Source organism: Marmota marmota, unplaced genomic scaffold (assembly GCF_001458135.2).
Source record: "Marmota marmota marmota unplaced genomic scaffold, marMar, whole genome shotgun sequence".
Lineage (NCBI taxonomy): Eukaryota > Metazoa > Chordata > Mammalia > Rodentia > Sciuridae > Marmota > Marmota marmota.
Window position 1 is genome coordinate 11,391,586 of NW_025999999.1, and position 16,739 is coordinate 11,408,324.

Genomic DNA, 16,739 nt, shown 5'->3' on the forward strand with positions numbered 1-16,739 from the left:
GAAAGTCTAAGTCAGAAGGACTCCCAATGCTATGGTACCATACATCCTCATCTGAGCATGGGGACAGGGACAGATCAGCAAAGACAGGCACTCACCATACACTGCAATGGTCTTTGTGTCCTGCAGGATGGCATTTCCGGCGGAGACCTGCACTGTGATGGTGTTCATTCCTTCTGAAGTAAATTTGAATGATATGCTTCCCTCCAAGGTGATCAAGGGCTATAATAAATGGGAAACAGAGCAAGCAGAAAGCTGCTAAAGTTAAAGTTGAAACAGCAGTGAACCAGCTGGTCCCATAACTCTGCAGGGGCTCTTCCTGGTACACTAGCATGGAACTTTCTATGCATCCCCATCACCTGAAATGCAGGCCAGAGGGGAGGCTGTCTATTGCAACAATGGCCCCATGTGATTCTATCCATTTTGGAGGGACTGGACACCTCTCTCCTGGTATCATCCTGACTCTGGACTGGAAAATCAACAGGTCTTTCTTGTTGATGGGATACATGTCTCTCTTTTTTCACAATCTATTTTGATCAAGCACGTCTTTTAATCCAAGGACACTTTCAAATCAAACAAGAAAGGGGATCTCTTATTAATCCAAACTTAATAGCAGCCACAGAAAATCTATACGTTGCCAAACATTTATCTCTAGGGTCTACTATTAATATGAAATTCCAATGGAACACAGCAACCTTGGACACTTAAACTGGACAATAGGTAGGGGTGGGAGGTGTGGCGGCTTCCTGTGAGAAGCGCCATCAACAGGTTCCTGGAAGTAGCTTCCGTGAAAATAAGTAGTTATGGGATTGTGGTTTCAGGACTCAAGAAAAAAAAAAAAAGTATTGGAGGAGTGCTACCTGTAACATAAGCAGATGCCAAGTTTCTAGAAGAAAAAATTATTAATCTGCTGACCTCCCATGACTCACTACTCACAAATATTTCTTTCCCATCTTAATTAGTTCTAAAATCAAAATTCATTTAATTCCCTGTATGGTGGAGGGCAGACTAAAGTCCAGCATAAGAATTATTTTTAATAGGGTTGGTTGAGAATTTTGTTTTATATTAAAATTAAGGAAAAAAAAAACAATAGGAGGCAGAGAAGAAAGTTGTTCGGTGCTTTCACAGTCTATACCAGCTTTCAGGCAAATAGCATTGATTTCTCCTTTCCCACTGTGGACAGTGGGCCCATGGGCTACATTTGCATGCATGGCTTCAGAGGAAATCGAGGAGCTTCCTTTGTACTCTGTTGTGTCAGCAGTGGGGGTGAGAGCTTCTTTCCCTATCAGGCTTGCAGCAGGTCTAGGTGCAGGAGAGCTCTCCTCCCTGCATGTGCACAGCTACGTCTCCAGTTAAAGCCAAAATTCAGGTCTCAAAGAAAATCACGTTTTTACTAAAATGAGGTGGATAGCATTGGAAGAGCAAAGCCACGGAGTGAATGTAACTCTTGGAAGATGATAGAGCGTCTCTGTCCAGGGAGGTTCATCTGAGTGCCCTATTGGGAAGGGATGCTTTGGGCCTTAATCCCACTACCTTACTGACATTTGGAAGCATTTAATCTTCTGAGAGTGGAATGAGTTCAAAACTGACAAAGACCATGCAGCCTGGAGGGCAGGAAAGAAAAATGAATAAAGGGAGCAGAAGGCCTGGGATTTTGCCTCTCTATGAAGCACCTAGAAGAGATTGGAGGAAGCTACTTCTGCTGTAGCGGCCTCACTCTTCTCATCTGCAAAAGGAAAGACTAAGAGTAAATGAAGGTTTAGGTCTCTACTGGTTTTAAAATTATTGCTGACTTTTGAGTACCAGGAATATTTACGGAAAACATAAAAGATGAAGCTGACCTAAAGAAAGGACGTGTCTGATTTAGGATGTGAGGTCATTGTGTGTGTGTGTGTGTGTACATGCATTTATACGGCAGTAGGGAGGGGGTTGTAATGGATATGGGTTGCCTCTTTGTAATGAGATACTTAACACAGACCGCCTGCTGGCCCTGAAGCTACGGCTCCCCCTGAACTCTTGCATTCATAAGCCATATTCCCTTCTGTTTGGCTTCCGCCAGCATAAGCCGAGCCTCAGTCACTAGCCCTGTACAGAAGGCAGACTCACCTCCGTGTTGTTTCCATACCACCACACATAAGTGAGGGTGCCCACTTGGCTGGGCCACAGCACCGCAGTTGCATTGACCTCCTTGTTCTTTGTGGTGACAAAGGGAAGAGATAGGTGCACATGCTCCAAGGGACCTAAGACATAAGACAAAGAGGGGCCATGGAGAGGGAAGAGCTTCCGCTGCTCTGCCTTCCCTGCTCTGAGAGAACGCATATTTACTCAGAAGCCTCGCAAACATCACAGCCACCTTCCCTAAGGGCAGTGCCTGGTGCTCTCACCACTTTGGAGAACAGAAATATATTGCAAACAATGTCATTTGTATTTACAGATCTTACTTCCAGGTCTATAACCTGAGTTACAGATGTGCGAAAGTTAAAAAAATTTACAAGTAGTTTATGACGTCCTTAAATGAACACACAAGATTTCACAGGGAGATGCAAGGTCTTTCCAAGAGATTATAGCCTTGGTGACAAACCAGAATCATGGGGACCTGCCGAGAATCATATTGGGGTGAGAAGTAGGCAAATCCCCAAATCATTCCACAAGTAATTTTTCTTTATTATTTTTGCATTTCAAAGGTGTGTGTAGGTGTGCCTGTGTGTGTGAGCATGTGAGTGGGAATCTGCCTGGTAAGCATGGAACACACTATATTTGGGGCTGAGTTAGGCTTGCCCAGGAAAGAGGCACACAGGAAGGGCTCTGTGCCAGTGTGCTCCAGGCTTTGGAACATGCCCCTTGTTCTTGCCGTCATTGATTGTGCAGATCTTGCCATTGCCACTCACACTTTTCCCCCGGCAGGCACACCTTTGCTCTCTGCAGGGCCTGTGCTTATACACCTTTCTCACGGCCCTGTCAGCCTTCAGGTTTCAGTTCCAGCATCACCTCCTCTGTGATGCTCTCCCTGTCATTGTGTCAATGACAAATAGGACACCTTGTTAGTGAGTCACAGTCATTCATTCAATCAATAGTTCTTAAGCACTTGTCATGGTTTGATATGGGGTATCCCCCAAAAGCTGATGTCTGAGACAATACAAGAATTGTTCAGATGTGGAATGGTAGAATTGGGAGATGCAATCTGATCAGTGAATTAATCCACTGATATGGATTAACTGGACGGTAACTCTGAGCAGGTAGGGTATGCTTGGAGGAGGTAGATCACTGGGGTGAGCCTGTGGGGTTTATATTTTGACCTTGGGGAGTCAATATCTCTCGTGTCCTTGTTGCCAGATCCTGAACTACTTTCCTCTGTCATGATGTTCTGCCTCATCTTGGGCCAGAGCTGTCAGCCGTCTATGGACTGAGACCTCTGAAACTATGAGCCCCAAATAAACTTCCTCTCCTCAACACTGTACTTGCCAGGTCCTTTGGTCACAGTGATGAAAAAACTAACTAAACAGTACTTTTAGGTATTGAGTATTATCTTAGGTCCCAGAGATATTTAGCACTTAATAAGCTTAGGTAATTTTAAGGGAAAAAGTTATTGAAAACATAAAGCAGGGCTAATTTTGATGGAGTGGTTAAAGAAGCCTTCTCAGAAGAAATGATGTTTGAACAGTGGCCTGGATAGAGTGAAAGATTATACCAAGTGTCTGTTTGTGATGCTCCAGTATAAAGACCTTGAGGAGAAGATGTGCTTTCCATGTCAGCCGACCAGCAAGGACGCAAGAACAGCTAAGTGGAAAGATGGAGGGAAATGTGTAGCCGAGCAGGTTCATCAGGGTTCAAGGACACACAGCACATTGGCCTTGTAGGCTCTGAAGTACATATAGATGGGCTTGTATAAGTTTATACTTGCATGTATATACATTATACCTCCATAAAAGTGTGACATTTTTCAGATTTGCCTGGCCTCTTGCCTTTACCTACTTTTCATGGGCATAAAATACCTGGGTTTTGCTGTCCAGAACCCTAACCATTAAGCATCTCTGTTCTGAACAGAGGGTGAAGTCTTCCCTAAAGGAGCCACAGAGTAAAATTCCACCCCATGGAAGTCCCCAGTTGATGGTTCCGCTCAAAGAGCTAAACAAATTGGTAGATGCTGCTCTAGCATACAGGTGCCTGCGATGCACAAAAGGGACAGCAGGTGGCGCTGCATCACTCCATATGAATATTCCTGGCAAGATGGTTGAGAGAATTAGGAATTACTTGGGTGAATTGGGTTTCCCTATCATTTTCTTGTATTGCCTCCCATGCTGCAGGAAACAGCTGATGTCTGTGAGACTGAACATTTTGTGTGTGTGTTTTGTGTGTGTGTGTGTGTGTGTGTGTGTGTACGCGCACACTGACTGCTGTGATCTCCCTCTAGCATTTATGTCCTGAAGACTTCTGAATATTTAATTAAATATTGCAAATATGTCATATTCTTATTTATCTGAAATGATTTTTAAAAAGACACTAGAAGAAGTAAAGGGGATTTGAACTATAAGGAAGATATTCCTAAATCAGACTTTCTCAAACTTCAGCATATATAAGAAGCATACTAATGTGTTCAAAGCACACTATGATACTACATTTCCTATTATCTTAATTTAGTAGGTTAGGGATAGAACCCAGAAAAAGAAAATTACTATTTAATTCTGAGCAGGTGCCTCATTCAACCACATTTAAAAAAAAAAAAACCAAACAAAAACCTGTTCTGATTTGCCGGTCAATATAATGATGGCATGAATAGTTGCAAAGCCACATGTTTTTTCAAGCCATATGGATAACTTTACCCTAAGGTGGGGCCAGAGAGATATCTGCAAATTGCTCCTATGTAAGGGAGCAGTTAAGGAAATGGTTTGAGGAACATCCACCTCATCTACTTTCACCTCCCATCCTGCAAGTTTGCAGAGTCTTCAATTTTCTTTTTTTTCCTGCAAGATGGTTGTGATAGGGCAGCTTTCTGAGCAAAAATCTGCATGCCCTCTAAATTCTCTGCCCCATCCAGCTGAAGGCAATGCTGGCCGCAGCACGTGTCTCATTAGTTTGCAAAACAGCAGAGCACAGTGAATACTATCCCCAAGGAATTTCCAACTGTCAGCCTTCAACAAATTACCCAGGCGCTCCATGAGAGCGGCTGGCCCATTCCTGCATGCATTAAAGCAGGAACATGGGCTCCATTTGTTTCTGATGACCTTTGCAAACCCATATTGAAAAACCTCTGATTTGGAATAAAATCACCTTTCTGCACTGGAGAGTGGAGAGAATGTGTATGTAAGACAAGAAATGGGTTTTCTGGAGTTGACCGATGGGGGAGTCAGTGAGTCAGAGGCAGAGAGGAGGTTAGCAAGCTTTGTGGCTAGTTCTGTAGCTCAGATGGAAAACCAAATGTTGTTAGTTGACAGGGTACTGCTTGATAGATCTTTTGAGAACAAGATGTGCTTCCATTTGATAGATAAAAAAAAACCTAGGTTCAGTGAGACAGAGTAATATGACTAGCATTTGGACTTAAACAGCATGTCAAACTCTGTCTAGTACTTTTACAAACTTTTCTCTCACAAAGCCAACTCTGTCCCCCACCTGCACTGAGGCACTAAAAATCACTTACTACACCTCCCAGGCATTAGAAGTTTGGGAGTGTGACTCAGTGCTGTTCTTATTGTGACTTCCTTTCATTGTAAAACAGTGCCAAAATCGGAGGGCTTCTCCAAATCTTTGTTTTTCTCTACCTGAAAGAAGAGGCCTAAGTCATTTATTACGGTACAGATGTGAAGACAGACAAAATTAGTTTAAGGGCATAGTAAAGCACCCCAGACCCTTTAGAAGAGGTGCTGAGCTAACGTGTCAGAACCTGTGGACCCTGCTGAGGTGTGGGCATTATGGGAATGTGAGCTACAAACAGCTTTAAATGTGATCCTGCTTTAACACAATCTATATATAAGAGTAAATTCTCGTCCCCAAGGCCAGGCTCAGAAAGGGGTTCCATTAATATGAGGAGGTGGGCTTACCCAACCACATCACCCAAGAGGAGTCTGAAAGATTAAAGTCAGAATACAAACATTCAATCACAAATCATCTCCTGCTATTTTACCTGATCAACCAGGTTGATGGAATGAAAAAACAATGCAGAAGAACAAAGAAACTCATTTCTTTTAGAAGCCTTGGGCTTTGGCAGGCCTTAATCTTGAGCAGAGGTCATCTATCTATTGCTTTCCTTCCCTGGATTTAGGAAATCGGGGAGGGTCCTTAGGGGAAGCAGTAGATCCCTCAAGGGATCTGATCATGTATACAAATGAGAAAAAGTGCACAGGGGGTCAGGGAGGTTGAGCCAGGGAGGACTCAATGGGAGGCCCTGAGAAGCTGAGATCAGAGCCATTCCTGATTTCTAGGTCCAGAGTTGTACATGACTGGAGTGAGGTGAATGCATAATAAATACATGAGAAGTGGACTGCAGCTCCATTTCCCAAGGAGGGTAGCTGTCTAGTAGAAATCCCCCCTCACAGAACAAGTTGTAGGAAATGATAAGCTACTAGAAAGGCCACCATCTCAGCAAATGGACTGTCATTTGTGTCACAAGTCATTTTTTGGTTACCAATAATTAACGTTTGTTTGTGGTGTACCTTCAGAGATTTTTAGATTATTCTCATGATCATCCCTTTTATTGCCCTCAACACTGATGGACAGGGGGTATTGTGTCTTGGGCTATATAAGATGGAGGGGAACCTGTGCAATGCATCTTAAACCTGCATAGCTGTGTAGCAAGGAAGCTACTTCCAACCTAAACACTCATGTTTCTTCAGGATGTCTACCAAGGTAGGGAGGGAGAGAATCTACTGATGGAGATAGTGCCTGCAGCCCCAAGCCACCCCTCACACTGACCCTAACTATAGTGATCGAGAACTAGAATTCCTGAGACTGGCAGGCCTGAGTCTGGGGCCTGGCTCTGTTAGGTAGTACATCAGCTACCTCAAACAATTCACTTTTAGCTCTGTGGTCCTTTGCAAAGCAGGGTTTCTCACTGCTTCTACTTCATAGGATTGTTTTGAGAAGTGTGATAATACACATAAAGAGCTTATAGTGCAAAGCCTACCTGGCATACAGAGGAAGAGCTTAATAAAGTGTAGCCAAAGTGGGGGAGACAGTTAGCAAAGTGGGAACCATGCCCAACTCTGTTTAGACCCAAATAAGGGAGCGTGTGCTTCCTCAGAGAACCCCAGCCATGAGTGTATAATAGGCAAAGATGGAGAAGAAGTAATATATTTGGACTCTTCAGCAACCACACTGTTTCTTGGGCATCCCTAAATAGTCCTGTCCTTTCACACAGTTTTTATATTATTCTTATTATTAAAGACAGAGACCTAGATGTTACTTTCATTACTTGATTTTGCTCCCTGGGCAAGGTGCAGGGGAGAGGTATAGAGTATTGTCAGGCCTTAATACTCTTTCTCTGGGGACTTGAAATTTGAACTAAGTCTTAATATAAAGAAATTACTTTAATGTAAACTATTTTTCTAAGAACCAAAATGAGTCTGAGGACTATGGGGGACAACTTCATGCATACGATATTTATGACACACAATATACCCAACATAATTTAGTTGTTATCTCATTACATCCAGCCAGGCCTTCTGATTCCTCAATGGGAAAAGCTACAGCATGTCTTGGAACTCTTTCCTAGGGTAGCTTTCTTAACACTCTTTCCCTCTATATCACCTTCTCTGGAATACCAAACCATCCTTAGACAGTAGCCCAGAAATCACATGAAAAAGAAAAAAAAAGAAGTGAAAATGTTAAAAGGATGATTTTTAGCAAGACATAACTTGGAAAACAGAAATAAGTGGCTAGGGGAGCAATTCCTTTGCCTGTGCTAGTTTGATTGAACTGTGCATTTCTATTGTTTCTGACCATTTGTAACCAAAGAGCTGGTGGTGGGGGGCCACTCATGCCAAGTTTCAACTGAGACGTTCTGAAAATTGCCCAGGTTCAGGCCCACATGCAGGTGTTATATCTCTGGGGTACCTGGAAGAAATAATCTCACTGCAGTTACAATTTCAAGCAATTCAGATTCCAAGATGGCTCAGATTCCCCTCGTGGATTTTCTTTTTACTTTATCTCTACTTTGCCCTCTGACTCATTTCCTTCCCCACTTCTGCTAAAACGTAACTCCTCTGTTTCTTCTGGATAAGAAATGCGGGATCACATTTTAAAAGGACACAAATTTAAGCTATGTCATAAGCCAACAACAGTAATAACATACAAGTTACATGTAAGTACAGGACGGCGCTGTCAGACCCCAGACTGTTGTCCACCTGCACGGTCACTCGGAAAATGCCCACGTTCTGATAGACGTGTTTGATCCCATCTTCCATGGAGCTGAGATTGACGTAAGACACTGCAATGCCATCACCAAAGTCCACTTGGATGAGTGTCCGCTGGACATCACCCTGTAAAAGAGCCCAGAGTCAGCAGGAAGGGAGTCAGATCTTGGCTGCACTTTCTAGGGGCCTGGGGCTTGTTTTGGTCCTGACTCCTCCAACAGCTGGGAGCATCTGTCTGTTTTGATAGAATCCCTCTGACACTCCCTGGCAGACAGGAATTTGCTAAGATGGATACTCTCCAAACCTGAAGGGAACCAACTACCAGAAATTTCAAGGCTTTGGAAATTAACAATGTTTGATTATCAGGTTCAATTTGATATTCAATTACTCAAAAAGGTTTCTTAACAGTCTTATCATCCACATCAATAAAAGTTGCACCCAGGTGGCTTCAAAAATTCAGCCTACCTGTTGTGGTCACCAGGTACCTCCTTCGTCTCCTGAGTCATTCTCTTTGTTTCTGGTTCCCTAACCATGTTAGAGGAAGGGTAGAAGACACTTAGCCTGACATCAGATAGGACACTGAATTCTCTTAAAATTCAGTATTTTGTATTAATAAAATGGTCTCGTTTTAGTCTTCTCAGAATCTGAGTCTGAACAAAAGAACAGGGACAGTTCAAATGCCTTTACAGATGAAGAATCTGAAGTCTACAAAGGTTTCATCGTTCACTCAGATTAACACAGCTAGTAACTGGTGGACCAGGATTCTGACCTGGTCCTCTGGATTTTGGTTCATCTATTTCAACATATCACTGTGAGTAAAGCATTGAAGCCCCAAGGCTTGAATCCCACTGTGTTATTAACAAGCTAGATGATTTCATACATGTCTATCATTCAGCCTGCTTTGGTCTCAGTTACCAAATCTATGAAAGGGACACAATACTATCATACCATCTTAACTCAAAAGATTCTTAAAAATATGTGGATAATTAGTAATCCATAAAATGTTACACAAAAATAAATGACTATAAAAACAACACAGCTCTAAAAGACCTACAATACTTCTGCAAAGCTGGACTGGGATTATATGACTCTAAATTTCCCATGAGCAGACAGAAGGTAAAGTCTCTATTCCAAAACCTCAGACCTCTTTAGTTTCTCAAGAAGCAAAGTTGCTTAGACCAAATTGGCAAAACAACAAAAACTAAAAACTTCTTTCACACAGTCCATCTTTATCAAACTATGTTTCATTCTTTTTGATAGTCTTTCCCATTTTCAGATAAAAAAGAAAAAGAAAAAAATACCTTTAAACTAGAAATGTCTTTTTGATTAAGTAAGGTTTATATGGTATCATATTTTTTGAAAAGGCCAAATTTAAAAGCTGATGGTTAAAGGATTATTTCACAGCCAAAGGAAAAGCAGTTCAAATCTTATGAATCTGTGTGACCTACTCCTCTGATCTATGCCTACCCGAGCACTGTCGAGGGGCACACAGCAACTAACGCTCATTGAGAACCTAGTACAGCTCTCAGGAAACACACAGGCCAAAGTCCTCCCCTGGGGTGGAAAAAGAAACCCGACTCAAGACTATAAAGCAAACATCCACAAGCTCAGGCATTGTGCAATTACTTGAATTCCCTTCACTAATAAATATAAATGTCAACTCTTCTTGCTAACTTGTCCTTCACTTGGGCAACCAGAGTAGACTGATGAATCTGTCTTTGTGTTTCTGGTGAGTTTCCATTTCCAGGTCTTCTGGGTTTTTGACAGAGTGGTTGGGAAGCCAACCCTAGGTGTGTGCCTGGGGAAAAGACCACTTTTTGAAACGAGGGTCTGGGGTAAATATCAGGGGTAGACGGGGTTCTCCAGGGCATGTGACAAGCAGTGGAGTGGGAGAGGGAGAGAGATAGGCTTTGTGGGGACAAAGAAGGCACCAGACAGGGGCCATCGCTTACAACAGGACGGAGGGGAGATTCCCACCTACAGCCAACTCTGCTTCATTCTCCCCTGAGAGAGAGACAAACAGAGAGTGAAGGAGAGAGAAGCCACCCACAGAACGGGCAAGAGTAAAATGTCAGCCAACATCATTTCAGTCTGCATTGCTGTGAATTTCCTGCTTGGTATTCACTGTTTCTCTCTAGTTGGCCTTGACTTAGACCTCTTGTCAGTTACATAAAACCCCTCCAAGTTCTATCTGTCTGGATTTCATGTGGCCCTCTGGCTTGATAACATTCTGACATCGTGATTCATGATAAAGTTCTCTGTACATACAGTTGGTGAAAGAAGGGAGTTACTCAATGTTTACATGAATGCAGAGATAAGCATCTCTAATGGAAAATGTTTTAAATATTACCATCCAAGACCACAGCAGAATCAGGTTTTTAGAAGATCCATTTACCTATCTATATGTATGTACATATATCTAGATAGACATATATCTAACCTTAATATACATATATGTCACCTAAACACTCACACATTTTGCAGGGAGGTAAATATTAACCAAATTCACAACACAAACATGGCCTGGGATTTCACGAGCTTCCACATCATTAGTGAGATAAATGTATTTTAAATAATCACACCAGTAACAAAAAGGCGTGGAGGAGTGTCCCGGGGCGTGGTGAGCTCATACAGTAAGGAGAGCCGGGAGGCTCATGGACTGGGAACTTCAAGGAAGTCTTCCCAGAGAAAATGATAACTGAGCTGAGAAAACCTAAAGGAAGAAAATAAAGTAACCAAATGAAGACACTGAGTGAGAGAGTGGGAGGTGGGGGAGGCGATGAGAAAGAGAGAAACCCATGTGGAAGGCTCTGTGGCAAGGGGAGATGGTACAGTGGAAACAGGTGAAGGAGACTGAAGAAGAAAGAGTCGACAAGAACATCTCATAAAATGAGGCTGGGGAGGAGACAGAGGCCTTTTGGGACTTGAGGGTCCAGTTTCTGATTTTGACCTTTCTTCTAAGAGCAATGGACAGCCATTAAATTTAGTGTGCCAAGCAGGAGTTTGGGGTAAGATGCATGGTGATATATGATCTCTCCAGCTACCATGTGGAGGGTGGAACGAAAGGGGTCCACGTATGCTGGGAAGCTAATGAGCAGGTAATTTGGGGTAGATGATGGCAAACTAAAGAACAGGAGCTGCCTCATGAAGTTATATCTCTCTGAAAACTAACTCAAATAGTTTATTGGTGTCGTAATCAGTTATTCTGAGCATTTGACAGCAGCATCTCTTATAGATACTTTTTTGAATGCTGATGCCCAACTACTCCCAAGAACCATGTTTCATGGTTTCTGGGGAGGATGCTCAGTCTAGTTGCAGATCTAGAAGGTCCCCCATTGACATGGGGCTGTACTCAGGGTTGAGGCCTTCTGGTTCAGACTGTTGAATGCAGGCCTTCTTGTGATTGGATTCATCCAAAGATGAATATGGTATAGCACAAAATGATGCTATTCTTATTAGATTTTAACGTGGTGATAAAGTTTCTTCAGGATGCTTTAGGATTCAAAGTGCTAAAGGTGCATTAATAAAGCCGGGGATGGAAGGACTAAACTCCCTGTTGGTGGACTACAGCACAATCACTCACAGAAGTTCCGGGATATGTGCAGTCAAGATTAGCTGCCTTCTCTAGGAAAATGAGTCGCTGGCTGATACCTCACTCATTTGCAAACTCCTAAAGGCTGGAATGTATTCTGTTAATGTCTGGATTCAGATAATTATTTGTTTAATGCAGTTTGATTTTTGTGCATTTATAATGTTTGTTTATCAAAATGGTATTTTTTTATATATTATCTCATTTAGCCGTTAAGATACCCGGGAGATTGAAAGGCTAGATGCAATTTCTCTTTGATACAGTAGGAAACTGGGGCGGAGACATGTTAAATAAGATTCCTAGAGTCACACAGCTATTAAGAGCATTGTGGGGCTGGGGATGTGGCTCAAGTGGTAGCACGCTCGCCTGGCATGCGTGCATCCCGGGTTCGATCCTCAGCACCACATACAAACAAAGATGTTGTGTCTGCCGAAAACTAAAAAATAAATATTAAAAAAAATTCTCTCTCTCTCTCTCTCTCTCAAAAAAAAGAGCATTATGGAGGGGTTTTAGACTGTCCATTTAGCACAGTTCTCACTGAGTGTCTTCAGGTAAGAGTTCCTAATAATACCTTTCAGGGTAAGAGCAAGGTTATAACAAAGATGAGGCTTGACTTTCTTCTTTTGCTTGACTCTATTCGCAGCTTTGACTGTTTTTCCCTCTGTCAACATTTTGACTTAGACACTTCTAACTAAAGAAGGGTTGGTATGAATTCCATACTCTTACCTTCTATCTGGCCCCAGTGAAGCAGTATCATTCTCAATCCATAGAGAAGATAGAGAATATGAGAAAGACTCAGTTTCCATAATCCATAGTTGGGGAAGCTTTATGTATAATTGAGAGTTACCTGAATTTAATGAATGAAAGCCATTGTTTCTGCACCTGAACCCAGGCCAGCAAACCCCTGGACTATCACAGGAAATTCTTTACATCCACAGCCCTTTAGTCACCTGCCCTAATATAGACGTAGAACTGAGAAGACTGGCTCAAATAAGTGCCTGGCAAAAGCAGAAAAGCCACAAGAAAAAGCCAGATGGGGATTCTCCAAGGGCATCACTGACTTCTGTAATAGAAAAGCAAATGTATCAATCAGCCACAATGAAGCCCAGATTAACCGAAGCAGTGAAAGGTGTGTGAACCTATCAGATTCTGTGACATAGACTCAGAGAAGAACGGGAAAATAAATGCCACAGAAACTCCACACGGAGGCCTCAGTCCAGGAGCAAGACACAGAGACACAAGGAAGTGTCAGAGACCCGCTACATGAAACCAAGCTCATTGTCAGAGCATGACAGTGGGCCTAACTCAGGGTTCGGTAACATTTTGTCTCTGAAGGAGCTTAAAGATCATCCAACAAAAACTGCATTGTAGAGACTGAGTTAGTACATCCCATTTTATTAAAAATAAACAAAAAATGTCACAGTATATATACCATAGTCTAAGTGGGTGGGTATGAGAACAGAGAAGGGTGTTAACAAATGTAACCATGCTGATTTCTCTGGCCTGAGTGGCGTAAAGGGAGGGGCCCGAAGACAACAGGAGCTCTGAAAGACAGGGGAGAAATGTGGGGAAAAGGTGATCCCATTAGATTTAAAAGGGGGATAGAAGCATGGCAAATCACAATATTTTATCTCCACTATTGCCATACTGATTGAAATACTGATTGCCATACATATTGAAATACTGATTAAATATATGCGACCTAAGCAGAATGTGACACCAATATTTTATTTGAAGATTAAATATAGTCAACTTTAGTTTGGGTGTCTGTTGTTATTTAAGTACTCTTGTGACCACAAATTAGGGCTAAAATAAGACGGTCGAATGAGACAGACATCATTACCCTAGGTATATGTGTATGATTACATGAATGATGTGACTCTACTTAGTGTACCACCAGACAAGTGAACAATTGGGCTCCATTGTGTACAATGCAGTGAAGAGCATTCTGCTGTCATGGATAACTGATTAGAACAAATAAAAAAAATTTAAAAAAGGAAAAAAAAAAAAAAGACCAAAATAAAAATCCGTACGCAGCACTGAGCATCCTAAAGAGAAATCATAGACCTCAGCCCTTTATCCTACAGCAATCTTTAGGCAGGGGGCAAGTCACTCAGCATTACCTAGCCTACTACTCCAGGTAGGCAGACTCAGGTTAGCAAGATCTTGACAAGTGGGAAAGGAGAAAACTATGGAACAACGTGCCCTGTGTAAGGTCCTTGCTTAGCATCTGGACGGCCATCTTAAGTGACAGCCGCCATTTTAAGAAAAATTTCACTTTCCCATCCAAGGGCGTTTCTGAGAAAGGCTCACCACTCCCTCATAACAATCCCAAAACTTCTCTCTCTCTCACACACACACACACACACACAAACACACACACACAGCATCAGGACCCGCCTGGCTCTCTAATCCCTGAGACTGCCCCATAAAAGTCCAGATCCCCAAGCCTGTTTTGCCTCTCTCCTTCTATGGAGAGATGTGCCTTTATTTGTTGGCTCTGACAAATAAAATCTCATGTGTTTCTCTGCCTGGGCTCCATCTTTCATTTCTCGTTTACCTGTCTCCCCATTCCTCACTTTCCTTTTACCCTGGACTTCAAATTAGATATTTCATCAGCCAGTTGAAGGAGCACTGGATACAAGTTTTATCTACACTGCACTTATTCAATATGATTGAACTCATGTGACTCACACACAAAGTGAGGGTGCAAATTAGATTACTCTAGAACATACCTTGGTGGTCACTAGGAAGCAGAGAAAGGTTTCTTGTGCAAGAAATAATAGGAACTGCTTTCTTTGTATTATCTTATTTAATCTTCAACCCTGAAAGACTCAAGCCTGTTTGAATTTTCCTAGAATCATTAGACTGGTCCTTTTTAACTCCAAGTCTCACACTCCTACTCATTCACAGGACACTCATCCTGTTCTGCTGTGCTCATGCCTAGTTGGGTGCTAGAGTGGGCATCCATTCATACATGAAATCAGAGGGCTGACTGCTCTGGTTTGAAGGTGTCCTCCAAAGGTCAAGAGCTGGAAACTTCATGTCCAGTGTAAGAGTGCTGAGAGGTGGGGCCTTCTTGATAAAAATATGAATGTTGGGCCCCTTCTCTCTCATCAGTACACATGTTCTCTTGCCAACCTACCTACCACCATGGGATGATGCATGAGACCCTTACCAGATGTAAGTACCTCGACTATGAACTTCCCAGCTTTCAGACCTGTAACAAGTAAATCTCTGTTCTTTATAAATTACTCATCTCAGTCTATTAGACCAGTACAAAACAGAGTAAGACACTAATTAAATCCCTTTAGGGGCATGCAAACATGTAAAAAATTCTTCTGAAAATACTGATTCAAGAGGTTCCCAGTGAAATATGCCAGGCTCTATAAAATACCATGGAAGCTACAAAATTCTGATTGTGAGGACCCCTGGTGGTGTGAGTGTTTGACAATGAATGAGAACTGTAATCGGGAAGTAACTGTTATAACTGCCATTTGGGCCTTCCCAGGGGAGGTTTTATAATGGTGATCTGGGAACTTCCTATGCAGAACAAACCACTCTATGACAAAAGGCAGTTACACCTGTCCTATCTTTTGTCTCCAAGCAAGTTCCTGGGCCTCTTGTATTCCTATCAAGAGGTGCTACCAATGCTGAAAGCTGAGGCTGCCACACCAGAACAGCTGGAGAGGGTCTCCCCAGCACCTCTGGTTTGAATCATGCCCTATGGGCTTTTCTTCAGTTTCAGACCTGAGCTCTGAACCACATGAAGAGGTGCAGGACAGAGGCAGCCTCCTCCCCTTGCCTGTTCAGAGATGGTTTTCTAAAGCACAGGTGTCTCCCCAGGAGACCCTCTCTGCAAGCAAAAGCAACATGAACTTGTATCGTCTGACCTGGAGGAGGAATGGCCACCACATTGAAGAGTATGATACATAATGTTTTAAGGCATAAGTCAGGCCTGTCAAGGCCAGGGATACCAGAGAGACCACAGTATTGACCAACACATCATTAGACTTGACTTATGATATTTCACCTTTTATTAATCAGATGGCAACTAGATCGGTTTTTAAGCCTTTCTCTGAGGACTCTGATCCTTGGGATTTGCCTAACTAAACTTCCAAGTACTTCTAGATGTAACATTCAGATCAAGAACTTCCAATAGGAACCTCATAAAATGATTTACTCCTTCACTTCCAAATGGATATAACACCATGTATTTGAAGGAACTATAGACTTTCAAATTTTGTTTTTATGTCTTCTGTACTTGGTGCCTGGCTTAGGGTAGAACAGTGCACATAGAAGAGGCACACTTGGCTTGTGTAAGTAGAGAGATGACTATAAATTGGGGCCTCTCTACTCCATGTAGATATTTTTAAATGATTAAGAATTTTCTCTATATTACCACTACATGGTGGCTTAAGGAATTTACCTCAGTAGACTTTGGCAGGAAAACTAGGGAGTTACCAAGGGACATAAATCTTATAAATGTTTCTGAGTGACTTTTAAAATCACTCATAAAGTAAAACATTCAACTATGTAATAAGAACAGAATTACATTTTTTTAAATGAGTAGTAGGAAGATTCCTTTAGGAATCAACCTGGGCAACCAGATTTTCCTAGTAGTAAAAGATGTAATAGAAATATGTAAGCTTTATGAAAAGAAAGAAACAGAGAGAGACGTCATGGTGTATTCATTGGGGAAATGTCAAAAAATGATGAAAAAGAAAATTAAAATTGCACACAATTTTGCCACCTAGAAAGGAGATTGTCAACAGATTGGTGAATATCATCTTAATCAAGGAGAATTC

The 16,739-nt window shown here is 42.1% G+C and overlaps 1 protein-coding gene across 7 annotated transcripts in view; it reads right to left on the reverse strand.

The window, feature by feature from the left end:
* Sorcs1 (sortilin related VPS10 domain containing receptor 1) overlaps positions 1-16,739 on the reverse strand; it is a 469,029-nt gene that overhangs the window by 38,885 nt on the left and 413,405 nt on the right. For all 7 annotated transcript variants that reach the window (XM_048807293.1, XM_048807294.1, XM_015494770.2 and 4 more), the window contains exons 19-21: positions 8,282-8,468; positions 2,104-2,237; positions 96-219 (exon numbers count right to left, since the gene is read on the reverse strand). In XM_048807293.1, coding sequence (XP_048663250.1) covers positions 96-219; positions 2,104-2,237; positions 8,282-8,468 — 445 coding nt within the window. The remainder of the gene's footprint in view (positions 1-95; positions 220-2,103; positions 2,238-8,281; positions 8,469-16,739) is intronic.